The sequence below is a fragment of the Oncorhynchus keta genome, chromosome 4 (assembly GCF_023373465.1).
Source record: "Oncorhynchus keta strain PuntledgeMale-10-30-2019 chromosome 4, Oket_V2, whole genome shotgun sequence".
Taxonomy (NCBI): domain Eukaryota; kingdom Metazoa; phylum Chordata; class Actinopteri; order Salmoniformes; family Salmonidae; genus Oncorhynchus; species Oncorhynchus keta.
In genome coordinates, this window is record NC_068424.1 from 81761303 (window position 1) to 81789007 (window position 27705).

Genomic DNA, 27705 nt, shown 5'->3' on the forward strand with positions numbered 1-27705 from the left:
TGGGGGGGACGTCATCGATGCACTTATTGATGAAGCCAGTGACTGTTCTGCCTGCGGCTATGGAATCCTGACCTGTTCACCGGACGTGCTTCCTGTCCCAGACCTGCTGTTTTCAACTTTCTAGAGACAGCAGGAGTGGTAGAGATACTCTGAATGATCGGCTATGAAAAGCCGAATGACATTTACTCCTGAGGTGCTGACCTGCTGCACTCTCGACAACTACTGTGATTATTATTATTTGACCATGCTGGTCATTTATGAACATTTGAACATCTTGGCCATGTTCTGTTATAATCTCCACCCGGCACAGCCAGAAGAGGACTGGCCACCCCTCATAGCATGGTTCCTCTCTAGGTTTCTTACTAGGTTTTGGCCTTTCTAGGGAGTTTTTCCTAGCCACCGTGCTTCTACACCTGCATTGCTTGCTGTTTGGGGATTTAGGCTGGGTTTCTGTACAGCACTTTGAGATATCAGCTGATGTACGAAGGGCTTTATAAATAAATTTGATTTGATAAGAGACAGTAGCAGCAACATTATGTACAAAATAAGTTACAAAAAATGTGAAAAAACAACAAAATAGCATGGTTGGTTAAGAGGCTATAAAATAGCAGGCATACCCTCCGGCGCCATCTTTGGGATGTGTTGGACCGCAGCATGAAGGAAAAGCAGCCAACAAGTGTTCAGCATATGTGGGAACTCCTTCAAGACGGTTGGATAAGCATTCTAGGTGAAGCTGGGTGAGACAATGCCAATAGTGTGCAAAGCTGTCATCAAGGCAAAGGGTGGGCCATCCATATATTTTATACTTTATATTCTTATCCGTATTAGGTTTTGTTGTGGAATAGTTAGATATTACCTGTTAGATACTGCTGCACTGTCGGATCTAGAGGCATCAGCATTCCGCTACACTTGCAATAACATCTGCTAACCATGTGTATGTGACCTATAACATTTGATTCGATTTTTTTATTTGATTTGGCTTCTTTGAATAATCTAAAATATATTTAGATTTGTTTAACACTTTTTTGGTTACCACATGATTTCATGTCTTATTTCATGGTGTTGATGTCTTCACTATTATTCTACAATGTAGAAAATAGTTTAAAAATGACGAAAAACCCTTGAACAAAGCTGGTTTAAAATAAAACTTCACCTCACCAAAAAAACAAACACTATCATAACCCACCAACCGGTGGCGCCATCGACCAAACGACAACAGTAGGAGACGTCGACGCCTGAGGATTCATGCCGCGTTCAAACTAATTGGGAGCTCGGGAACTCGAAAATCTCCTACTTCATACGTCAAGCGCCTACAAAACAACTGGGATTTCGAGAAAAAAAAAAAAAAAAACGAGCTCAGACTGAAAAAAAAAATCGATTTGTACGGCCGAACCAACTCAGGAACTCGGGCCTCTTTCCGGAGCTTCCAACATTTTCCGACCTGAAGATCACTGACGTCATTATTTGATCTCGTACTCTTCCGTGTTCCCAGTGGATTTGAACGCGGCATCGGTTTAGAGATGGCGTCCCTTTTGCAACCTGACAGGGTTCTCTACCTAGTTCACGGAGAGAAAAAGATCCGATCGCCGTTGTCGACACTTTATTTTTGTCGGTATTGCAGTGAATTGCGTTCCCTAGAATGTGTGTCTCACGAGGTAAGTGACGAAAATGTCAACACTGCCGTGTGTCTAACTATCTCAATCCTACAGATATCTAGCTAGCTTGCAAAGCTCGTAGCGTTAGCGGTTTGGGAGGGATTGGTCAACATCGTCCAGCCCACGTACAATAAACATTGTAATCTTATTTGCCATATCGCACGTCAATCAACATTTATTAAACAGGTCTGTCGTGTGATTGGTCGGATATGTCGTCTTTACTTCCGTCCTACTTTCATAATGTTGTACGTTTTAGCTAGCTACCTAGCTAAGCTAACTGTTAACAATCAAGCAAGACCGCTAACCAAACAACACAATACATCGTTTGTGTTCACTATTAACTTATTTTGTCCAATTTACAGTGACACAAATTCCCACTGGAAATACAATTTAAACCCAACGAGCATTTGAAAAGCGTTTTTAATGGTTGGCTAGCTTCACAGCCTCCTAGCTGGCTAACGTACTTCATCACCACACCCAGACAGATCGACCACAGTGCGGTCTCAGATCAACACATTTTCACAGAGGTCATTATTATTGTGAAATATCTTATTTAGGTCGCTGGCTACCTGTTTATCTTGTCGGATACGTGCCACGTCAGACAGCCATGATTATTCATTTTACACAGCCACACAACTGACAGTGACCCTCACCCACAGAAACTCTTAATTTGTATTATACTGAAGCTTATAGGTTGCTAACGCATACTAATCATGTTTCGGCATTAACCAATATCTATCTGTGCAGTTGTAACTAGTAGCTAGCTACGATGGATAGCAACGCACATTCATGTATTCCCACTTAACCACGGATCATAATGTCCGGAACGGTGTAAATGGAATGGCATCAAACACCTGGTAACCAGGTGTTTGATGTATATGATACCATTCCACTAATTCCGTTCCAGTCATTACCACAAGCCCGTTCTCCCCAAATAAGGTGCCACTAACATAGATTGTTGAATGCTGCCTCTGTTTTCTAGGTGGACTCGCATTACTGTCCGAGCTGCCTGGAGAATATGCCTTCAGCAGAGGCAAAGCTGAAGAAGAACAGGTGAGAAACATTTGCAACTGAGCATCGGCTTAGACCTGTTATATATACGGTCTATGGCATAGACCTATTCCTTATTGTGTAGCCATTGACAATGTTCTGCTGCATCCAGCCTACATTTCCCAGCTCTCTGTTTTGTTCTAGGAAGAGGATATGCAACCAGCTGAACGAAAACTTCAGGTTAGGCATAGAGGTTAAGCTTAGGGTTATCTATCATTCATGTTTATTTGACTCCCTATTTCAAAAGACGGTGAACAAGTTCTGAAGGAAAAATATTGGCGTTTTGGTGCAGCTACAGCCAATTATCACCAAAATAATATTGCTTAAATTAATATTCCGATATGTAACTTGACCCTTCCCATTACTATTACATATGTAATTATATGGGGTCGAAGATTAGGTTAAGGTGAGTTATAGCCTAGTTTAGGGTTAAGGAAAGCCATAAAAGCTGGCATTGAGTACTGCGACTAGTTCTTCCGGTTGAAGAACAAAGGTAGTGTTTATAAGTAGCTATACCTTCTTCCTCGTCGTGTCCCAGGTGTGCCAACTGCTTCGACTGCCCGTGCTGCATGCACACCCTGTCCACCCGGGCAACCAACATCCCAGCCCCTCTTCCTGACGACCCCAGCAAGACGACCATGAAGAAGGCCTACTACCTGGCCTGTGGCTTCTGTCGCTGGACATCCAGAGATGTGGGCATGGCTGACAAGTCTGTGGGTGAGTGACAGGCCTACCTTACTGTTGATGATGAGCGGGAGATAATGGACTGTCGACTATTTTTTTACTTTTGTATATTGGGCCTATGTTAAGCATGATCTGCTATCCTGTGGCTGAGTGAGTGTGAGAAGTGGCTTCAACCAAATCAAATAGCAAACCTTGCTGGTGATCCTAGTTACTAAGTTACTGAAGGAAGTGTGTGTGTGTCCCCCCCCCCCCTGTATTGGTGATGAGGGAGAGATGTATGGGACTGACTTGTTAATAGGCTATGTTAGAATGGCTCAAATGCTAAACAAATTAATATCTGATGTATGGAGCTTTGTTTGTAATTGTAACTCTGAATAGAGATGTGTCCCTTATCATGTACTTGACTAGTAGCCTATGTGTCTGTTGTGTGATTGACTTGTTAGGTGTTTTATGGAGGACTATTTCACTTCTTTTGTATATATTTTTTTCGTGTGTCTTCACTTCAGCCAGTGGAGGATGGCAGGAGCCGGACAACCCTCATACTCAACGGGTGTGTTGCCTTCCTTATGGTCGGATCTATTTTCTCTCTCTCGCTCTCTCAAGTGTTTCTCACATGTCGAGCTCGACAACCCCAGGCAGTAGAATGCTGTGACACTGGAAGTTACATAGAGTCTATTGTAATTGATGCTGTATTTTAGAATAAAATAAAAACACTTTGTGATCAACCACAAATAGACACACTCCTGATACAGGCCCCAGGCTTAAGTGTTGGCTTTGACTTGTGCTTTCTACTATTTGTTTCCTGCTGGTAACATACATGGGTGGGGCGGCAGGGTAGCCTAGTGGTTAGAGCGTTGGGCCAGTAACGGAAAGGTTGCTAGATCGAAACCTCCGAGCTGACAAGGTAAAAAGCTGCCGTTCTGCCCCCTGAACAAGGCAGTTAACCTACTGTTCCTAGACTGTCATTCTAAATAAGAATTTGTTCTTAACTTACTTGCCTAGTTAAATAAAGGTGAAATTATAAAATAAAAGGGGTATGCTGATGAGAGATATATATATATATATATATATATATATATATATATATATATGTTTACTGTATACATGGTTCTCTGACCTGTCACTTCCTCCTATTATAATAATAATATCCTATGACAGTCAGACTCATGTTATGTTGGGTATTTTTCTTTCAGATCAATAAACTGATAGAGTATTACCAGCAGCTGGCCCAGAGAGAGAAACTGGAGAGGGACAGGAAGAAGCTGGCCAGGAGACGACCCTATATGCCTCTGGCCTTCTCGGTACACCACACACACACTCCGGCAGATAACATGCTCAGCTTTCACGCTTCTCTCTGGAATACGAACTGTTTTACACGTTAAACCTCTCTCGATAACCACAACCCAGCTCCCACTTTTTTATTTTTTTTATTTTAAATAATGAGCATTTTCAAATATGCTTTTAATCTTTATTTGTTGTGATGGTTATGGCTGTGTTATTAACCCTGCTGGTGGCGGGATCTGAAATTAACAAGGCAACTATTTCTGAATAGCCTACATGATGTAATGTTATGTTCCAGTATGTTGACATTGATTGAACTGCATGTATAGTTCGTGTGTATGGACAGAAGGACTGGTTTAGGTTAGAACCTGGGGCATACTGGAACATTGACGAGTCACTATAAGCTAGCTGTGTGCTAGCTAGCTATAGACTAGCTACTGCAGCTGAACAGTCACTATAAGCTAGCTGTGTGCTAGCTAGCTATAGACTAGCTACTGCAGCTGAACAGTCACTATAAGCTAGCTGTGTGCTAGCTAGCTATAGACTAGCTACTGCAGCTGAACAGTCACTAAGCTAGCTGTGTGCTAGCTAGCTATAGACTAGCTACTGCTGCTGAACAGTCACTATAAGCTAGCTGTGTGCTAGCTAGCTATAGACTAGCTACTGCAGCTGAACAGTCACTATAAGCTAGCTGTGTGCTAGCTAGCTATAGACTAGCTACTGCAGCTGAACAGTCACTATAAGCTACAGTGCCTTGCGAAAGTATTCGGCCCCCTTGAAATTTGCGACCGTTTGCCACATTTCAGGCTTCAAACATAAAGATATAAAACTGTATTTTTTTTGTGAAGAATCAACAAGTGGGACACAATCATGAAGTGGAACGACATTTATTGGATATTTCAAACTTTTATAACAAATCAAAAACTGAAAAATTGGGCTTGCAAAATTATTCAGCCCCCTTAAGTTAATACTTTGTAGCGCCACCTTTTACTGCGATTACAGCTGTAAGTCGCTTGGGGTATGTCTCTATCAGTTTTGCACATCGAGAGACTGACATTTTTTCCCATTCCTCCTTGCAAAACAGCTCGAGCTCAGTGAGGTTGGATGGAGAGCATTTGTGAACAGCAGTTTTCAGTTCTTTCCACAGATTCTCGATTGGATTCAGGTCTGGACTTTGACTTGGCCATTCTAACACCTGGATATGTTTATTTTTGAACCATTCCATTGTAGATTTTGCTTTATGTTTTGGATCATTGTCTTGTTGGAAGACAAATCTCCGTCCCAGTCTCAGGTCTTTTGCACACTCCATCAGGTTTTCTTCCAGAATGGTCCTGTATTTGGCTCCATCCATCTTCCCATCAATTTTAACCATCTTCCCTGTCCCTGCTGAAGAAAAGCAGGCCCAAACCATGATGCTGCCACCACCATGTTTGACAGTGGGGATGGTATGTTCAGGGTGATGAGCTGTGTTTTTTTTACGCCAAACATAACGTTTTTGCATTGTTGCCAAAAAGTTCAATTTTGGTTTCATCTGACCAGAGCACCTTCTTCCACGTGTTTGGTGTGTCTCCCAGGTGGCTTGTGGCAGACTTTAAACAACACTTTTTATGGATATCTTTAAGAAATGGCTTTCTTCTTGCCACTCTTCCATAAAGGCCAGAGTTGTGCTATGGACAGAGTCTCCCACCTCAGCTGTAGATCTCTGCAGTTCATCCAGAGTGATCATGGGCCTGTTGGCTGCATCTCTGATCAGTCTTCTCCTTGTATGAGCTGAAAGTTTAGAGGGACGGCCAGGTCTTGGTAGATTTGCAGTGGTCTGATACTCCTTCCATTTCAATATTATTGCTTGCACAGTGCTCCTTGGGATGTTTAAAGCTTGGGAAATCTTTTTGTATCCAAATCCGGCTTTGAACTTCTTCACAACAGTATCTCGGACCTGCCTGGTGTGTTCCTTGTTCTTCATGATGCTCTCTGCGCTTTTAACGGACCTCTGAGACTATCACAGTGCAGGTGCATTTATACGGAGACTTGATTACACACAGGTGGATTGTATTTATCATCATTAGTCATTTAGGTCAACATTGGATCATTCAGAGATCCTCACTGAACTTCTGGAGAGAGTTTGCTGCACTGAAAGTAAAGGGGCTGAATAATTTTGCACGCCCCAATTTTTCAGTTTTTGATTTGTTAAAAAAGTTTGAAATAACCAATAAATGTCGTTCCACTTCATGATTGTGTCCCACTTGTTGTTGATTCTTCACAAAAAAAATACAGTTTTCTATCTTTATGTTTGAAGCCTGAAATGTGGCAAAAGGTCAAAGTTCAAGGGGGCCGAATACTTTCGCACGGCACTGTAGCTGTGTGCTAGCTAGCTATAGACTAGCTACTGCAGCTGAAGAGTCACTATAAGCTCGCTGTGTGCTAGCTAGCTAGATACTAGCTACTGCAGCTGAAGAGTCACTATAAGCTCGCTGTGTGCTAGCTAGCTAGATACTAGCTACTGCAGCTGAGGAGTCTTCAGCTATACCACTAATGCTTTTCTGTTGCTGTTGCATGTCGTCAGTTACCTGCCATGTTTGCTGCTTTGGTTTCACTTGATACTTTCTTCTTTGTCTTTGCTTCTGCACGCTGATATGTTGGTTTTAACCCCTCCGTCCCCCAGCAACACACTATTCATGTGGTGGTGAGTTGTACTTTTCACAACTTTGACAGACAAACACTGTTCTCTCTCGGAAATGTAATGTTAATGCCTGTAGTATAGTAGACGGTTGTAACTCACTGTTAACATAAAGATTTGTGTTCTCTTCATCCAAAAACCAAAAAATATTTCTCTAGGTTTGGTTTATTTATTTGGCTTCAATCAGAATTGTATTTTTTAGGTATTTGTGCTAGTAAATGTTTTCCCAATTTATATATTTGAAAAATCTAAACATTTGAACAGTTATCAATAGAAATGCCAGTGTTTCCTCCCCTGTAAGTTTACCACATGGTGGTGTCTTGTCTGTGAGTTAGTTGACATTTGTGTTTGTGTTGCTCTGTAAAGGAGAAGTATGGTCTGGGTACCAGACTACAGAGACAGAGACCTGGAGCTCCTATCACCAGTCTGGCTGGTCTTTCGTGAGTATTACTTTGCATTCACTAAAATGTTAGCGTCCATAACGTATGAGTATCACATTCTGATACTATAATGCACCATTCCTTTATATTGTCCATAATGTATGAGTATCACATTCTGATACTATAATGCACCATTCCTTTATATTGTCCATAACGTATGAGTATCACATTCTGATACTATAATGCACCATTCCTTTATATTGTCCATAACGTATGAGTATCACATTCTGATACTATAATGCACCATTCCTTTATATTGTCCATAATGTATGAGTATCACATTCTGATACTATAATGCACCATTCCTTTATATTGTCCATAATGTATGAGTATAACATTCTGATACTATAATGCACCATTCCTTTATATTGTCCATAATGTATGAGTATCACATTCTGATACTATAATGCACCATTATTGCTTTATTGTTCACGGACATGACAAATCATGTTGTTCACTGAATAGGGTGCAGTTTGGGATAAAGCCATGCTGGTAGTTCATAAATACTTATTTCCCTGTCTGCTATAATGTCTGCCCTTGTGTCTGTCCTTGTCTCCTATAATGGCCTTCACTGTGTCTGTCCCTATTCTAGTCTGAAGGAAGGTGAAGACCAGAAGGAGATTAACATAGAACCAGCTCAGGCTTTAGATGAAGTGGAGCCACTGCCTGAAGACTGCTACACCAGACCCATCAACCTACCTGAGGGTAAGAGACAACAACCCCTAACCCTACACCAGACCCATCAACCTACCTGAGGGTAAGAGACAACAACCCCTAACCACTAACCTAGACCCATCAACCTACCTGGGGGTAAGAGACAACAACCACTAACCCTATACCAGACCCATCAACCTACCTGAGGGTAAGAGACAACAACCCCTAACCCTATACCAGACCCATCAACCTACCTGGGGGTAAGAGACAACAACCCCTAACCCTATACCAGACCCATCAACCTACCTGGGGGTAAGAGACAACAACCCCTAACCCTATACCAGACCCATCAACCTACCTGGGGGTAAGAGACAACAACCCTAACCCTATACCAGACCCATCAACCTACCTGGGGGTAAGAGACTACAACCCCTAACCCTATACCAGACCCATCAACCTACCTGGGGGTAGAGACAACAACCCTAACCCTATACCAGACCCATCAACCTACCTGGGGTAAGAGACTACAACCCCTAACCCTATACCAGACCCATCAACCTACCTGGGGGTAAGAGACAACAACCCCTAACCCTATACCAGACCCATCAACCTACCTGAGGGTAAGAGACTACAACCCCTAACCCTATACCAGACCCATCAACCTACCTGAGGGTAAGAGACAACAACCCCTAACCCTATACCAGACCCATCAACCTACCTGGGGGTAAGAGACAACAACCCCTAACCCTATACCAGACCCATCAACCTACCTGAGGGTAAGAGACTACAACCCCTAACCACTAATCCAGACCCATCAACCTACCTGGGGGTAAGAGACAACAACCCCTAAGCCTAACCACTACCCCCGGACCTTGAACTCTACACTAACCCAGACCTATCCACCTACCTGAGGGTAAGAGACAATAACCACTAACCCCTAAACCTAACCCCGGACCTTGAACTCTACACTAACCCAGACCTATCCACCTACCTGAGGGTAAGAGACAATAACCACTAACCCCTAAACCTAACCCCGGACCTTGAACTCTACACTAACCCAGACCTATCCACCTACCTGAGGGTAAGAGACAATAACCACTAACCCCTAAACCTAACCCCGGACCTTGAACTCTACACTAACCCAGACCTATCCACCTACCTGAGGGTCAGAGACAACGACCCCTAAACCTAACCTCTTAAGCCTAACCACTAACCCAGACCTATCCACCTACCTGAGGGTAAGGGACAATAACCACTAACCCCTAAACCTAACCACTAACCCCTAACCACTAAACCTACACCAGACCTATCCACCTACCTGAGGGTAAGGGACAATAACCACTAACCCCTAAACCTAACCCCTAAGCCTAACCACTAACCCCGGACCTTGAACTCTACACTAACCCAGACCTATCCACCTACCTGAGGCTAAGAGACAACAACCACTAACCCCTAAACCTAACCTCTAAGCCTAACCACTAACCCAGACCTATCCACCTACCTGAGGGTAAGGGACAATAACCACTAACCCCTAAGCCTAACCACTAACCCCGGACCTTGAACTCTACACTAACCCAGACCTATCCACCTACCTGAGGGTCAGAGACAACGACCCCTAAACCTAACCTCTTAAGCCTAACCACTAACCCAGACCTATCCACCTACCTGAGGGTAAGGGACAATAACCACTAACCCCTAAACCTAACCACTAACCCCTAACCACTAAACCTACACCAGACCTATCCACCTACCTGAGGGTAAGAGACAACAACCCCTAACCCCTAAACCTAACCCCTAAGCCTAACCTCTAACCCTAACTACTAAACCTAAACCAAACCACTAACCCAGACCTATCCACCTACCTGAGGGTAAGAGACAACGACCCCTAAACCTAACCCCTAAGCCTAACCACTAACCCAGACCTATCCACCTACCTGAGGGTAAGAGACAACGACCCCTAAACCTAACCCCTAAGCCTAACCCCGGACCTTGAACTCTACACTAACCCAGACCTATCCACCTACCTGAGGGTAACAATGATTAGTACTTAATAGAAAGAAAAAATAATCTACAATCGTTAATTGAAACAATAACAAAGTGTGCTCTCCTCCACTGTTTTGGTAAACATCTGAGCGATGGGGCTGCAGAAATGTAACCCACTCTCAGATTAATAGACAAAGCTATGGATGCAAGGACTGATATTAAAAATGAGTGTTTTAACCATGTTATGAGGCTATACAGTGTTTTTACATTTGTTGTTTTCCAAACATTTTCAGTAAAACAAGCTTATATTTTGTGTTCAGATGGGGTACGACAGTTGAACAAAGCTCACGAGGGAGGGCATTTATCAGTTCTATTCTTCAAGAGTCAAGGGGTACACATCATTTAATTTTAATTCAAATAATATCGCGACTAAGGATTCTAGCTTCATCCACTACTTTTCCTTAGAGCTATTTGTTATAATAAAGTCTACTGCTATATCAATAACTAGGGTATGCTGTGGTTGTTTTCAAATCTGCCGTGTTTTGTTGTCTGGTTGACCAGGTTTTGTGGTCTGGTTGACCAGGTTTTGTGGTCTGGTTGACCAGGTTTTGTGGTCTGGTTGACCAGGTTTTGTGGTCTGGTTGACCAGGTTTTGTTGTTGACTGTGTTTTGTGGTCTGGTTGACCAGGTTTTGTGGTCTGGTTGACCAGGTTTTGTTGTTGACTGTGTTTTGTGGTCTGGTTGACCAGGTTTTGTGGTCTGGTTGACCAGGTTTGTGGTCTGGTGGACCGGGTTTTGTTGTTGACTGTGTTTTGTGGTCTGGTTGACCAGGTTTTGTGGTCTGGTTGACCAGGATTTGTGGTCTGGTTGACCAGGATTTGTGGTCTGGTTGACGGGTTTTGTTGTTGACTGTGTTTTGTGGTCTGGTTGACCAGGTTTTGTGGTCTGGTTGACCAGGATTTGTGGTCTGGTTGACCAGGTTTTGTGGTCTGGTTGACCAGGTTTTGTGGTCTGGTTGACCAGGATTTGTGGTCTGGTTGACCGGGTTTTGTTGTTGACTGTGTTTTGTGGTCTGGTTGACCAGGTTTTGTGGTCTGGTTGACCAGGTTTTGTGGTCTGGTTGACCAGGTTTTGTGGTCTGGTTGACCAGGTTTTGTGGTCTGGTTGACCAGGTTTTGTTGTTGACTGTGTTTGTGGTCTGGTTGACCAGGTTTTGTGGTCTGGTTGACCAGGTTTTGTTGTTGACTGTGTTTTGTGGTCTGGTTGACCGGGTTTTGTTGTTGACTGTGTTTTGTGGTCTGGTTGACCAGGTTTGTGGTCTGGTTGACCAGGTTTGTGGTCTGGTTGACCAGGTTTTGTGGTCTGGTTGACCAGGTTTTGTTGTTGACTGTGTTTTGTGGTCTGGTTGACCAGGTTTTGTGGTCTGGTTGACCAGGTTTTGTTGTTGACTGTGTTTTGTGGTCTGGTTGACCGGGTTTTGTTGTTGACTGTGTTTTGTGGTCTGGTTGACCAGGTTTTGTTAACTCCCTGGTGTGTGTTATGTATTCCAGTAACATCCTTGCGTCAGCGGCTGCTCCAGCCTGACTTCCAGCCAGCCGGAGCCTCTCAGCTCCACCCCAAACACAAACACCTGTTGATCAAGCGCTCTCTGCGATGCAGGGTCAGTTTACGAGACACAGTACTTTACACGACACTAACCTTCTCAAGAAATTATCCTTTTTCTATTATTTTACTGTTGTTTTTCTGTCAGTTTATCTTGATGGTAGAAATGTTTCTTTTCTTCCTAGAAATGTGAGCACAATCTGAGCAAGCCAGAATTCAACCCAACCTCAATAAAGTTCAAAATCCAGCTGGTGGCTGTGTAAGTATTGCTTAGCATCTCCTCTGTACCGAAACACATTCACCTTTTTGTTTTCTACTCTTCAATGTTGGTTTTGTTGTATTATGTCTCAGTAAAGTGATGTGATTTTCAATCCTAAAGGAGTTACATCCCCGAGGTCAGAATAATGTCCATTCCAAACCTGCGCTTCCAGAAGGCAAGTCAATTATTCAAGTAATGGAACAGGCCCCAAAACATGTTTGAAGACAATCTGTGTCACATTTTGTCTGTAGGGGAGCAGAATGACTTACAGTATGAGTGGTATCATGTTGTCTGTAGGGGAGCAGAATGACTTACAGTATGAGTGGTATCATGTTGTCTGTAGGGGAGCAGAATGACTTACAGTATGAGTGGTATCATGTTGTCTGTAGGGTAGCAGAATGACTTACAGTATGAGTGGTATCATGTTGTCTGTAGGGTAGCAGAATGACTTACAGTATGAGTGGTATCATGTTGTCTGTAGGGGAGCAGAATGACTTACAGTATGAGTGGTATCATGTTGTCTGTAGGGTAGCAGAATGACTTACAGTATGAGTGGTATCATGTTGTCTGTAGGGTAGCAGAATTACTTACTGTATGAGTGGTATCATGTTGTCTGTAGGGTAGCAGAATGACTTACAGTATGAGTAGTATCATGTCTGTAGGGTAGCAGAATGACTTACAGTATGAGTGGTATCATGTTGTCTGTAGGGGAGCAGAATGACTTACACTATGAGTGGTATCATGTTGTCTGTTTGGTAGCAGAATGACTTACTGTATGAGTGGTATCATGTTGTCTGTAGGGTAGCAGAATGACTTACAGTATGAGTGGTATCATGTTGTCTGTAGGGGAGCAGAATGACTTACAGTATGAGTGGTATCATGTTGTCTGTAGGGGAGCAGAATGACTTACAGTATGAGTGGTATCATGTTGTCTGTAGGAGTGCCAGGTGCTGCTCACCCTGACCAACCCTGTGGAGAATATTACCCACGTCACCCTGGTTGGCTGTGAGGAAGGAGACCCAGAGGACATCAATAGCACTGCTAAGGTACTACAGACTAATGTTGGAAAGCTACTGGTAATTTACCAAGGTTACCGGGATCTTTAGTAACAGATTTTCTATTGCATCTTCAGTAATTTATACTTGAAAACATATATTTATATATAGTTTTTCTTTCTGTATCCATGAGTTTATGATAGATAGATCATGTGGTTCAAGAGAAAATAGACAAATGAATTGAAAAAAGCATCTAATCAACAATGTCTTTATTTTCACTCTGTAACTCTTCTATCTATTTACCAGTTTTCACAACTACTAGTTTGGCCCCAAAACATTGACAGCAAATACATTGTCACAGTAAAACAATAAAAAAAACGTGTATATATATATATATTTAGAAAAATAAAATATGCATGCTGTCCCAGTCAAAAGTGTACTCATTCAATGCCCAGAGTCTGCAGAGCTGTCATCAAGGCAAAGGGAGGCTACTTTGAAGAATCTCAAATACAAAATGGCTGAAACCCTCATAGCAAACACCAATGGTAATCACTAAGTTGATGGTTTACATTTAGGAAGGATATATTATATATATATATTTTTTTTACAGCTTTCTCATTCTTAATTTGTTTAAAAAAAATGTTTTAAGTTATTTTGTGATAAGGCCATACAGAGGGCCAGAAATGATTAGACTCCTATGATGAGCTAAAGTACCCAAAAGGGCCACGAGCTGTGTCTTGTGATAGATTACACAATTTTTATTTAACTAGGCAAGTCAATTTAGAACAAATTCTTATTTAGAATGACGGCCTACCGGGGAGCAGTGGGTTAACTGCCTTGTTCAGGGGCAGAAGAATAGATTTTTACCTTGTCAACTCAGGGATTCGATCGAGCAACCTTTCAGGTTACTGGCCTAACGCTTTTACCACTAGGCTACCTGCCGCCCCAAAAGCCTTGAAAGATATCACAATTCTGGTAGTTTACTGGTCAATTTTCGAAAGTTTCCAGTAATATACCCTCCCTTTACAAAGCTACTGCTGACCTCTCACCTCTGTTGTTGATGATGATGATGTTTTATAGGTGATTGTTCCTACCAAGGAGTTGGTCCTGGCAGGGAAGGATGCTGCAGCAGATTACGACGAGTTGGCCGAGCCACAGGACTTCCAGGACGACCCAGAGTGAGTCTGAAGTACAATAGGGTCATATCAAATCATAGTAGAATAAAGCAATAAGGCCCGAGGAGGTGTGGTATATTTTAAACTGCCTTAATGTTGCTAGGACCCCAGGTAGAGTAGCTACTGCCTTAATGTTGCTGGCCCCCAGGTAGAGTAGCTACTGCCTTAATGTTGCTGGCCCCCAGGTAGAGTAGCTACTGCCTTAATGTTGCTGGCCCCCAGGTAGAGTAGCTACTGCCTTAATGTTGCTGGCCCCCAGGTAGAGTAGCTACTGCCTTAATGTTGCTGGCCCCCAGGTAGAGTAGCTACTGCCTTAATGTTGCTGACCCCCAGGTAGAGTAGCTACTGCCTTAATGTTGCTGGCCCCCAGGTAGAGTAGCTACTGCCTTAATGTTGCTGGCCCCCAGGTAGAGTAGCTACTGCCTTAATGTTGCTGGCCCCCAGGTAGAGTAGCTACTGCCTTAATGTTGCTAGGACCCCAGGTAGAGTAGCTACTGCCTTAATGTTGCTAGGACCCCAGGTAGAGTAGCTACTGCCTTAATGTTGCTGGCCCCCAGGTAGAGTAGCTACTGCCTTAATGTTGCTGGCCCCCAGGTAGAGTAGCTACTGCCTTAATGTTGCTGGCCCCCAGGTAGAGTAGCTACTGCCTTAATGTTGCTGGCCCCCAGGTAGAGTAACTACTGCCTTAATGTTGTTGGCTGAAGCTACCCTTAATGTTGCTGGCCCCCAGGTAGAGTAGCTACTGCCTTAATGTTGCTGGGACCCAGGTAGAGTAGCTACTGCCTTAATGTTGCTGGCCCCCAGGTAGAGTAGCTACTGCCTTAATGTTGCTGGCCCCCAGGTAGAGTAGCTACTGCCTTAATGTTGCTGGCCCCCAGGTAGAGTAGCTACTGCCTTAATGTTGCTAGGACCCCAGGTAGAGTAGCTACTGCCTTAATGTTGCTGGCCCCCAGGTAGAGTAGCTACTGCCTTAATGTTGCTGGCCCCCAGGTAGAGTAGCTACTGCCTTAATGTTGCTAGGACCCCAGGTAGAGTAGCTACTGCCTTAATGTTGCTAGGACCCCAGGTAGAGTAGCTACTGCCTTAATGTTGCTGGCCCCCAGGTAGAGTAGCTACTGCCTTAATGTTGCTAGGACCCCAGGTAGAGTAGCTACTGCCTTAATGTTGCTAGGACCCCAGGTAGAGTAGCTACTGCCTTAATGTTGCTGGCCCCCAGGTAGAGTAGCTACTGCCTTACAAAGCTGTTGCTGGCCCTCAGGTAGAGTAGCTACTGCCTTAATGTTGCTGGCCCCCAGGTAGATAGCTACTGCCTTAATGTTGCTGGCCCCCAGGTAGAGTAGCTACTGCCTTAATGTTGCTGGCCCCCAGGTAGAGTAGCTACTGCCTTAATGTTGCTAGGACCCCAGGTAGAGTAGCTACTGCCTTAATGTTGCTGGCCCCAGGTAGGTAGCTACTGCCTTAATGTTGCTGGCCCCCCAGGTAGAGTAGCTACTGCCTTAATGTTGCTGACCCCAGGTAGAGTAGCTACTGCCTTAATGTTGCTGGCCCCAGGTAGAGTAGCTACTGCCTTAATGTTGCTAGGACCCCAGGTAGAGTAGCTACTGCCTTAATGTTGCTGGCCCCCAGGTAGAGTAGCTACTGCCTTAATGTTGCTAGGACCCCAGGTAGAGTAGCTACTGCCTTAATGTTGCTGGACCCCAGGTAGAGTAGCTACTGCCTTAATGTTGCTAGGACCCCAGGTAGAGTAGCTACTGCCTTAATGTTGCTGGCCCCCAGGTAGAGAGCTACTGCTAACTGCTACTTAATGTTGCTGGCCCCAGGTAGAGTAGCTACTGCCTTAATGTTGCTGGCCCCAGGTAGAGTAGCTACTGCCTTAATGTTGCTGGACCCCAGGTAGAGTAGCTACTGCCTTAATGTTGCTAGGACCCCAGGTAGAGTAGCTACTGCCTTAATGTTGCTGGCCCCCAGGTAGAGTAGCTACTGCCTTAATGTTGCTGGCCCCCAGGTAGAGTAGCTACTGCCTTAATGTTGCTGGCCCCCAGGTAGAGTAGCTACTGCCTTAATGTTGCTGGCCCCCAGGTAGAGTAGCTACTGCCTTAATGTTGCTAGGACCCCAGGTAGAGTAGCTACTGCCTTAATGTTGCTAGGACCCCAGGTAGAGTAGCTACTGCCTTAATGTTGCTGGCCCCCAGGTAGAGTAGCTACTGCCTTAATGTTGCTAGGACCCCAGGTAGAGTAGCTACTGCCTTAATGTTGCTGGACCCCAGGTAGAGTAGCTACTGCCTTAATGTTGCTGGCCCCCAGGTAGAGTAGCTACTGCCTTAATGTTGCTAGGACCCCAGGTAGAGTAGCTACTGCCTTAATGTTGCTAGGACCCCAGGTAGGTAGCTACTGCCTTAATGTTGCTGGACCCCAGGTAGAGTAGCTACTGCCTTAATGTTGCTAGGACCCCAGGTAGAGTAGCTACTGCCTTAATGTTGCTAGGACCCCAGGTAGAGTAGCTACTGCCTTAATGTTGCTAGGACCCCAGGTAGAGTAGCTACTGCCTTAATGTTGCTGGCCCCCAGGTAGAGTAGCTACTGCCTTAATGTTGCTGGCCCCCAGGTAGAGTAGCTACTGCCTTAATGTTGCTGGCCCCCAGGTAGAGTAGCTACTGCCTTAATGTTGCTGGCCCCCAGGTAGAGTAGCTACTGCCTTAATGTTGCTGGACCCCAGGTAGAGTAGCTACTGCCTTAATGTTGCTACTGGCTAGGACCCCAGGTAGAGTAGCTACTGCCTTAATGTTGCTAGGACCCCAGGTAGAGTAGCTACTGCCTTAATGTTGCTGGCCCCCAGGTAGAGTAGCTACTGCCTTAATGTTGCTGGCCCCCAGGTAGAGTAGCTACTGCCTTAATGTTGCTAGGACCCCAGGTAGAGTAGCTACTGCCTTAATGTTGCTAGGACCCCAGGTAGAGTAGCTACTGCCTTAATGTTGCTAGGACCCCAGGTAGAGTAGCTACTGCCTTAATGTTGCTAGGACCCCAGGTAGAGTAGCTACTGCCTTAATGTTGCTAGGACCCCAGGTAGAGTAGCTACTGCCTTAATGTTGCTGGCCCCCAGGTAGAGTAGCTACTGCCTTAATGTTGCTAGGACCCCAGGTAGAGTAGCTACTGCCTTAATGTTGCTAGGACCCCAGGTAGAGTAGCTACTGCCTTAATGTTGCTAGGACCCCAGGTAGAGTAGCTACTGCCTTAATGTTGCTAGGACCCCAGGTAGAGTAGCTACTGCCTTAATGTTGCTAGGACCCCAGGTAGAGTAGCTACTGCCTTAATGTTGCTGGACCCCAGGTAGAGTAGCTACTGCCTTAATGTTGCTAGGACCCCAGGTAGAGTAGCTACTGCCTTAATGTTGCTAGGCCCCCAGGTAGAGTAGCTACTGCCTTAATGTTGCTAGGACCCCAGGTAGAGTAGCTACTGCCTTAATGTTGCTAGGACCCAGGTAGAGTAGCTACTGCCTTAATGTTGCTAGGACCCCAGGTAGAGTAGCTACTGCCTTAATGTTGCTAGGACCCCAGGTAGAGTAGCTACTGCCTTAATGTTGCTAGGACCCAGGTAGAGTAGCTACTGCCTTAATGTTGCTGGACCCCAGGTAGAGTAGCCACTGCCTTAATGTTGCTAGGACCCCAGGTAGAGTAGCTACTGCCTTAATGTTGCTTGGACCCCAGGTAGAGTAGCTACTGCCTTAATGTTGCTAGGCCCCAGGTAGAGTAGCTACTGCCTTAATGTTTCTGGCCCCCAGGTAGAGTAGCTACTGCCTTAATGTTGCTGGACCCCAGGTAGAGTAGCCACTGCCTTAATGTTGCTAGGACCCCAGGTAGAGTAGCTACTGCCTTAATGTTGCTTGGACCCCAGGTAGAGTAGCTACTGCCTTAATGTTGCTAGGACCCAGGTAGAGTAGCTACTGCCTTCATGTTGCTGGCCCCCAGGTAGAGTAGCTACTGCCTTAATGTTGCTAGGACCCCAGGTAGAGTAGCTACTGCCTTAATGTTGCTGGCCCCCAGGTAGAGTAGCTACTGCCTTAATGTTGCTAGGACCCCAGGTAGAGTAGCTACTGCCTTAATGTTGCTGGCCCCCAGGTAGAGTAGCTACTGCCTTAATGTTGCTGGCCCCCAGGTAGAGTAGCTACTGCCTTAACAGCAGCTACTGGGGAACCATAATAAATACAACTACATTGGTGTCCGCAACATGGCTGGTTTTCATGTAATCCATGATTGTCTATAGATCCTGCCACATGTCTCGTCTGAACCGTTGAATTGCGACTCCACTTCGTCTCTATTCTGACGTTTTGTCTGTTGGACCGCCTTACGGAGGGATTAACTACACCGTTTGTATTCAACCATGTTCCCCGACACCTTGCCATGGTTTAATGCGGTAGTTCTCACTTTCAGTTTTGCGCAAATGCTGCCACCTCTCCACGGTTTCTGGTTATCGTCGGTTCTAATAGTCACAGTGAGAACAACATCCTCTATACACTTCCTGATGAACTGTGTCTGTGTAAACGTCAATGTTATTCTCAGAGGCACATATCCCAGTCCGGTGATCAAAAACAATCTTGAAGCGTGGATTCAGACTGGTCAGACCAGCGTTGAATAGACCTTAGCTCGGGTACTTCCTTGTTCAGTTTCTGCCTATAGGAAGGGAGGAGAAAAATGGAGTTGTGATCTGATTTGCCAAAGGGAGGTCGGGGGAGGGGGGCATCTTCAAAAGGGCGAGTAGCAGTGGTCTAGTGTTTTTTATTTCTAAGCGAGTACTACAGTCAATTTGTTGTTAGAACTTCGGTAGAATTTTCCTCAAATTTGCGTTGTTAAAATGCCCAGCTACAATAAATGCGGCCGCAGGATATGTGGTTTCCAGTTTAGTTTGAGGGCCGTCGCTGTGTCAGCATAAGGGGGAATATACACTGCTGTGACTATAACAGAATAGAATTCTCCTGGGAGGTAATATGGTCTGCATTTGATTGTGAGGTATTCTAAGTTAGGGGAACAAAAGGACTTGAGTTCCTGTATGTTATCACAATCACACCAAGAGTAGTTAATCATGAAACATACACCTCCACCTTTCTTCTTCACGGAGAGTTCTTTATTCCTGTCTGTGCAATGAACTGAGAACCCAGCTGGCTGTATGGACCAGGACAGTATATCCAGAGAGAGCCATGATTCCGTGAAACAGAGTATGTTACAGTCCCTGATGTCTCTCTGGAAGGAGATCCTCGTGCTGTATGAACTGAGGAGCAAGGACATTAGTTTAGAACACGTGTACTTTATAGGGAGTAGGATGACATTTTACCTCTGGCTCTGGTCTCCTAACCTTCCCTCTCTGGCCCTGGTGTCCTAACCTTCCCTCTCTGGCCCTCATCTCCTAACCTTCCCTCTCTGGCCCTCATCTCCTAACCTTCCCTCTCTGGCCCTCATCTCCTAACCTTCCCTCTCAGGCCCTCATCTCCTAACCTTCCCTCTCTAGCCCCTCATCTCCTAACCTTCCCTCTCAGGCCCTCATCTCCTAACCTTCCCTCTCTGCTCCTGTCTCTCCTCCAGTGTGGTGGCCTTCAGGAAATCCAATAAGATCGGTTTCTTCATCAAGGTGGTCCCTCAGCGCGAGGAGGACGGGGATGTCACGGTGTCCTTTAAGATCCGCCACGACTTCCGCAACTTGGCGGCTCCCATAAGGCCGAGCGAGGAGGGCGACGCCCCCACCGAGGCCATCTGGCTCACACACCACGTAGAGCTCAGCCTGGGGCCGATCATAGCTTGAAGAGCTTACACACACACACACACCAAATACATATCTTTTACACAAACACACACACACACACACATTGTACATGCATTGGATCACCTATATCTCTCTCTCACACACACTCACACACTTCTCTGTACCCCCAAGCCGTTCCAGAGACCCTTTCCTGCTTCACGCTTCAATTTAAGCATTATCTTCATCATCCTCTAAGGATGAAGAGTATTTACCTGCATGCTATGCCAGGCTACATCTACCTACTAATAAATGTATCTTAGATGATGTCATTACTGTTTCTCCTCTCTGGGTTGAAGGTAGGATGAGACTGTCATTACTGTTTCTCCTCTCTGGGTTGAAGGTAGGATGAGACTGTCATTACTGTTTCTCCTCTCTGGGTTGAAGGTAGGATGAGACTGTCATTACTGTTTCTCCTCTCTGGGTTGAAGGTAGGATGAGACTGTCATTACTGTTTCTCCTCTCTGGGTTGAAGTTAGGATGAGACTGTCATCACGGTTTCTCCTCTCTGGGTTGAAGGTAGGATGAGACTGTCATCACGGTTTCTCCTCTCTGGGTTGAAGGTAGGGTGAGACTAAGGAGTTAGGAGTTCTGTTTGCTGTTGTCTTCAGTACTAAAGTCCAGTCAGTTGTTCTATTAGCAGTATTGAAGTAGTGAGACCTGTAGACGTGTCAGTTTGAGGCGGTCTGCAGCGGTAAAGATATTAGATATTACTTTAACACTATCGGTCAAACATACATTTGAATTACATATGTGAAGTTTATATTGATTGGAGAGTTTCTACTGAAGATGTGACCAACAGGGAGGGGCTGGTAGCAACCTTTCACTGGCGTTGTTTTGATTTGTCTGGAAGGAATCCCCCCCTGGTTTGTTAGACAGAGCCTTATATCACGGTTAACCTGTACTGGCTAATAAAATGAATGTTTTAAAAACACCTTGTGTGTGTTGTGTTTATTGGAGAGGAGTCGAAGGCAATGGGCTCCAACGAGAGACGAGGACCAACCAGACAAAAGTCACAAACACAACTCACTTACAGTTCATTTCTCGAATTAAAGTTAAAATCAGGACTTTTTGGCCGTCAATGGCCTTTATTAGAATAATTTTGTGTTTTTACCTTTTTGATTCATGTATTGTTTATTGGTTGTCTTTAAACTGTAGTCTAATCGATTTCCCTTTTGTCATTTAGTGCATGTTGACAGTGCCACCACAAGGTGGAGCTGTAGGGTTGGTTATGATATGGTGTAATGGCATGCTGCCTCCTGTAGATGGCAGCTTTGAGTCACTGTCAACAGTGTTTATATTTTACTAGGCAAGTCAGTTGAGAACAAATTATTATTTTCAATGACTGCCTAGGAACAGTGGGTTAAACTGCCTTGTTCAGGGGCAGAACCACATGTTTTTTTTTACCTTGTCAGCTCTCTCAGATCTCTCAAGTTTTGAGGGAGTGTGCAATTGGCATGATGACTGCATGTGTAACCACGCCAACCCAGGACAGACCATGTGTAACCACGCCAACCCAGGACAGACCATGTGTAACCACGCCAACCCAGGACAGACCATGTGTAACCACGCCAACCCAGGACAGACCATGTGTAACCACGCCAACCCAGGACAGACCATGTGTAACCACGCCAACCCAGGACAGACCATGTGTAACCACGCCAACCCAGGACAGACCATGTGTAACCACGCCAACCCAGGACAGACCATGTGTAACCACGCCAACCCAGGACAGACCATGTGTAACCACGCCAACCCAGGACAGACCATGTGTAACCACGCCAACCAAGGACAGACCATGTGTAACCACGCCAACCCAGGACAGACCATGTGTAACCACGCCAACCCAGGACAGACCATGTGTAACCACGCCAACCCAGGACAGCCACATCTGACTTCTTCACCTGCCGGATCGTCTGAGACCAGCCACCCGGACAACTGATGAAACTCAGGACTATTTCTGTCTGTAATTAAAGCCCTTTTGTGGGTGGAAAAACAAATTCTTATTGACTGGGCCTGTCTCCCTAGTGGGTGGGCCTCTTCTCTCCCATGCCCACCCATGGCGGTGCCCCTGCCCAGTCATGTGAAATCCATTGATTAGAGCCTGATGTTTATTTATTTCAATTGACTGATGTCCTTTTGTAAGTGGGTGGGTTCTCCATTGCTCCTCTATGGTGTCTTAAAGAGGGGTTGGGTTAAAAACAGAAGCCAAATTTCAGTTGAAACTTGTGTGCAATTGACCAATATAGTGATCTTATAGTTTGTTGTTGTTTATATATATTTTATTTTTATTTTTTTATTGTAGAAAAACCAGTATACTAACAAGAAGTATACAAACAGACAATGCTAGAAGGGGTTATAACAAATTACACATTATACAAAGACCTTAGAGGATGCGCTCATATTGATTGTTTTAACAGCTTTCTGATTAGAAGAATGTTGAATGTTCTTTATAATGTACTGCTCGGATTCCTTCTAGAAAACACGGAAGAGAGCGGTCCTATTGTTCCTCGAGCAAGGGGGAGGCCGATGACGTCATGAATTCTTTGAAACTCCTTGAAGTTTGCAGTTGTCTAAAAAAAAAAAAATGTCTTCTTCTTTCTTTATTGTTGGTACTTTACTGTATTTATATTTGGAGTATCGCTTTTCAACAGTAGAAGTAAAAAAAAAAAAAAAAAACATCGCTGGAAGACGTCGAAGTGCGAATGGACAATTAACATTTGAGTCATTTAGCAGATGCTCTTATACAGAGCGACATGGGTGAAGTGTCTTGCTCGAGCACGTCAACAGATTTTTCACTTCGTCGACTCGGGAATCCTGACCAGCAATCATTTGGTAATTGGTTCAACGCTCTAAACGCTAGACGACGTGCCGACCGATGTACGAATCTTTACATGATGTTTAATAGCCATTCTCTCTTGCTTCTCTATAAATAAATAAACGTGTTTGGTAACACTTGACACCCAGAGTCATAACACGGTCATAACCATGTCATAATATGTCGTATCACTGTCACGACCCATATATCTACTACACCTGTTGTGTTATTTGTGGCTGGTTATGTCCCGTACATAAGTGTCAACCCACATTTATTCAAATGTGGTTCCTGACAAGAAGTTTCCTTTAATTCGAAAGTTTGTTTCTTAAGTCCTTTGTTGTAATTACATTTTTTGTTTGTTTTTGTTCATCATCTTTTAAAATAACTTGTTAGAAAATGCACTTTATGACACTGTCAAGAAGCATTATGACATAATATAATAATAATATATGCCATTTAGCAGACGCTTTTATTACAGTCATGTGTGCTTACATTCTATGTATGGGTGGTCCCCGGGATCGAACCCACTACCCTGACATCATAGGATCATAATCATATCAGCCAGATAGGCCAATCACGTACATGACCTTATGCCAGTTATCAGTCACAAAGAGGCTGTGTTGTCCTGCTCCTGAAATCTGCTCCTACATTCATCCCTGTCATCAGTAACAGTGTTGGTGTGTAGCTGCCATGTCCAACATCAATGTGGTGAACAATTACAATGATCATTTAATATGGTCAATTTCAAAAACAATATAACATAAATATACTGTTGACAAGTAGACTATGGAGTAATGGAATGTGTTGCCTTGTGTGGCAGGTTTTGTGGGTTTTGACACTCTTATGTAGGTATCATAGCCAGTTTTGATGTATGTGTCATTATGTAGGTCATTATGTAGATGTCATTATGTAGATGTCATTATGTAGGTGTCATTATGTAGATGTCATTATGTAGGTGTCATTATGTAGGTGTCATTATGTAGATGTCATTATGTAGATGTCATTATGTAGGTGTCATTATGTAGATGTCATTATGTAGGTGTCATTATGTAGGTGTCATTATGTAGATGTCATTATGTAGATGTCATTATGTAGGTGTCATTATGTAGGTGTCATTATGTAGATGTCATTATGTAGATGTCATTATGTAGATGTCATTATGTAGATGTCATTATGTAGGTGTCATTATGTAGGTGTCATTATGTAGATGTCATTATGTAGATGTCATTATGTAGATGTCATTATGTAGATGTCATTATGTAGGTGTCATTATGTAGATGTCATTATGTAGGTGTCATTATGTAGATGTCATTATGTAGATGTCATTATGTAGGTGTCATTATGTAGATGTCATTATGTAGGTGTCATTATGTAGGTGTCATTATGTAGATGTCGTTATGTAGGTGTCATTTGATGTTAGGTGTCATTATGTAGGTGTCGTTATGTAGGTGTCATTATGTAGGTGTCATTATGTAGATGTCGTTATGTAGGTGTCATTATGTAGATGTCATTATGTAGGTGTCATTATGTAGGTGTCATTATGTAGGTGTCATTATGTAGGTGTCGTTATGTAGGTGTCATTATGTAGGTGTCATTATGTAGATGTCATTATGTAGGTGTCATTATGTAGATGTCATTATGTAGATGTCATTATGTAGGTGTCATTATGTAGGTGTCATTATGTAGATGTCATTATGTAGATGTCATTATGTAGATGTCATTATGTAGATGTCATTATGTAGGTGTCGTTATGTAGGTGTCATAACCAGCCAGTAAATAACTCAATATATGTCACAACAGGTCTCAGATATGTGGGTCACGACAGTGTTATGACCATGTTATGACCATGTTATGTCAGCTGTTATTACACATTATAACACGGTTATCACCTTGCCATAACCATGTTATGACACTGGGTGTCAAGTAAAGCGTTACTATGTTCTCTTAGAAGCACAGTGTCCACATAGAGAGATCAAATAGGATTCATTACCAACGATGGTTTGAGGTCAGTGCTGTTTACAAATTGGAACACGTTTTTCCTTTTCATGGGATAATACACTTTAGAGGAGGAGATGTTGCTTCAGCAGAGGAACAAGAAGGACACACACACACACACACACACACACACACACACACACACACACACACACACACACACACACACACACACACACACACACACACACACACACACACACACACACACACACACAGCTGCTGATGATAGAGGCCGTTGTATCCCTACTGTAAATAATGGCCTAACGATCTCACATCTGGTAGGGTAAATGTTCTGTAAACTAATTTCAGTAAATGGAGCCAGACCGAGCCAGGAAGGCAGGCAGGTTAACATGTGGGTGGCTGAGCTGTGTGGTAGTTGTGTTTTTTTTAAGACTCAGTAGTTAAACTACTATATTATACGACTACTGTTACTGTTCTGATACTATAGAACTACTTAAAGGCTGTGTGGAATAGTGATCTGTCAACGTCAGGCAAACGTCAGTCAACAACCTCACATCAAGCAACGTCGAGACTACAGAGAGACATGAGAAAAGCCCACAGAGAGACATGAGAAAAGCCCACAGAGAGACATGAGAAAAGCCCACAGATGAGCTAACCCAAAACATCAAACAACAAGACTACAGAGCTAACCCAAACATGAGAAAAGCCCACAGAGAGACACGAGAAAAGCCCACAGAGAGACATGAGAAAAGCCCACAGAGAGACATGAGAAAAGCCCACAGAGAGACATGAGAAAAGCCCACAGAGAGACATGAGAAAAGCCCACAGATGAGCTAACCCAAAACATCAAACAACATCTAGACTACAGAGAGACATGAGAAAAGCCCACAGATGACTGACAAAACATCAAAGCCCTAGACTACAGAGAGACATGAGAAAAGCCCACAGAGAGACATGAGAAAAGCCCACAGATGACTGCTAACCCAAAACATCAAACAACATCTAGACTACAGAGAGACATGAGAAAAGCCCACAGAGAGACATGAGAAAAGCCCACAGAGAGAGAGAAAAGCCCACAGAGAGACATGAGAAAAGCCCACAGATGACTGCTAACCCAAAACATCAAGCAACGTCTAGACTACAGAGAGACATGAGAAAAGCCCACTGATGACTGCTAACCCAAAACATCAAGCAACGTCTAGACTACAGAGAGACATGAGAAAAGCCCACAGAGAGACATGAGAAAAGCCCACAGAGAGACATGAGAAAAGCCCACAGAGAGACATGAGAAAGCCCACAGAGAGACATGAAAAGCCCACAGAGAGACATGAGAAAAGCCCACAGAGAGACATGAGAAACCCCCACAGAAGACTGCTAACCCAAAACAGGACGGATGAATGTCAACTAGACTACTGAGAGACATGAGAAAACCCCAGAGATGACTGCTAACCCAAAACAGGAAGCTGAATGTCAACTAGACTAAAGAGAGACATGAGAAAACCCCAGAGATGACTGCTAACCCAAAACAGGAAGCTGAATGTCAACTAGACTACAGAGAGACATGAGAAAACCCCAGAGATGACTGCTAACCCAAAACAGGAAGCTGAATGTCGACTAGACTAAAGAGAGACATGAGAAAACCCCAGAGATGACTGCTAACCCAAAACAGGAAGCTGAATGTCAACTAGACTAAAGAGAGACATGAGAAAACCCCAGAGATGACTGCTAACCCAAAACAGGAAGCTGAATGTCGACTAGACTACAGAGAGACATGAGAAAACCCCAGAGATGACTGCTAACCCAAAACAGGACGGATGAATGTCAACTAGACTACAGAGAGACATGAGAAAACCCCAGAGATGACTGCTAACCCAAAAGAGGAAGCTGAATGTCGACTAGACTAAAGAGAGACATGAGAAAACCCCAGAGATGACTGCTAACCCAAAACAGGACGGATGAATGTCAACTAGACTACAGAGAGACATGAGAAAACCCCAGAGATGACTGCTAACCCAAAACAGGAAGCTGAATGTCAACTAGACCACAGAGAGACATGAGAAAAGCCCACAGAGAGACATGAGAAAAGCCCACAGATGACTGCTAACCCAAAACATCAAACAACATCTAGACTACAGAGAGACATGAGAAAAGCCCACAGAGAGACATGAGAAAAGCCCACAGAGAGACATGAGAAAAGCCCACAGAGAGACATGAGAAAAGCCCACAGAGAGACATGAGAAAAGCCCACAGATGACTGCTAACCCAAAACATCAAACAACATCTAGACTACAGAGAGACATGAGAAAAGCCCACAGAGAGACATGAGAAAAGCCCACAGAGACATGAGAAAAGCCCACAGATGACTGCTAAACCAAAACATCAAACTGACATCTAGACTACAGAGAGACATGAGAAAAGCCTACAGAGACATGAGAAAAGCCCCAGAGACATGACATGAGAAAAGCCCACAGATGAGCTAACCCAAAACATCAAGCAACGTCTAGACTACAGAGACATGAGAAAAGCCCACAGATGACTGCTAACCCAAAACATCAAGCAAGTCTGACAGAGAGACATGAGAAAAGCCCACAGAGACATGAGAAAAGCCCACAGAGAGACATGAGAAAAGCCCACAGAGAGACATGAGAAAAGCCCACAGAGAGACATGAGAAAGCCCACAGAGAGAC

General features: G+C 44.1%; 1 protein-coding gene and 2 long non-coding RNA genes across 10 annotated transcripts; 2 read left to right on the forward strand and 1 right to left on the reverse strand.

The window, feature by feature from the left end:
- Window positions 1-1404: 1404 nt before the first annotated feature.
- Window positions 1405-21175, forward strand: LOC118384079 (dynactin subunit 4). Of its 4 annotated transcripts, XM_052517579.1 has the most exons (15): window positions 1405-1655; window positions 2638-2708; window positions 2850-2885; window positions 3244-3422; window positions 3896-3939; window positions 4583-4690; window positions 7333-7353; window positions 7714-7787; window positions 8380-8492; window positions 11975-12084; window positions 12212-12285; window positions 12406-12460; window positions 13224-13331; window positions 14361-14458; window positions 20028-21175. In XM_052517579.1, the coding sequence occupies exons 1-15, from the start codon at window positions 1521-1523 to the stop codon at window positions 20242-20244; spliced, it is 1443 nt and encodes a 480-aa protein (XP_052373539.1). In that variant the 5' UTR covers window positions 1405-1520; the 3' UTR covers window positions 20245-21175. The 4 variants fall into 4 exon arrangements, with proteins under 4 accessions (XP_052373539.1, XP_052373541.1, XP_052373542.1 ...); XM_052517581.1 differs by lacking the exon at window positions 7333-7353 and having other exon boundaries at window positions 1409-1655; XM_052517582.1 differs by lacking the exon at window positions 2850-2885 and having other exon boundaries at window positions 1414-1655.
- Window positions 8633-10122, reverse strand: LOC127929611 (uncharacterized). Of its 2 annotated transcripts, none has more exons than XR_008135445.1 (4): window positions 9998-10122; window positions 9208-9396; window positions 8847-8898; window positions 8633-8743 (listed from the first exon to the last, which is right to left on the reverse strand). It is a non-coding gene; the product is annotated as an uncharacterized LOC127929611 (long non-coding RNA). The 2 variants fall into 2 exon arrangements; XR_008135456.1 differs by having other exon boundaries at window positions 8675-8795.
- On the forward strand, window positions 15199-20020 carry LOC127929605 (uncharacterized). 4 transcript variants are annotated; one of them, XR_008135420.1, is made up of 5 exons: window positions 15199-15371; window positions 16007-16119; window positions 16349-16685; window positions 17216-17365; window positions 18420-20020. It is a non-coding gene; the product is annotated as an uncharacterized LOC127929605 (long non-coding RNA). The 4 variants fall into 4 exon arrangements; XR_008135425.1 differs by lacking the exon at window positions 15199-15371 and adding an exon at window positions 15768-15861; XR_008135427.1 differs by lacking the exon at window positions 16007-16119 and having other exon boundaries at window positions 15199-15634; window positions 16498-16685.
- Window positions 21176-27705: the final 6530 nt, after the last annotated feature.

Bases quoted from the DNA above. Each gene is read 5' to 3' on its own strand.
- LOC118384079 (XM_052517579.1), top strand. From the start codon at position 1,521: ATGGCGTCCCTTTTGCAACCTGACAGGGTTCTCTACCTAGTTCACGGA. The intron at 2,709-2,849 runs GTGAGAAACATT...GTTTTGTTCTAG, and splicing joins GCAAAGCTGAAGAAGAACAG to GAAGAGGATATGCAACCAGC. The intron at 12,286-12,405 runs GTAAGTATTGCT...TCAATCCTAAAG, and splicing joins AAAATCCAGCTGGTGGCTGT to GAGTTACATCCCCGAGGTCA.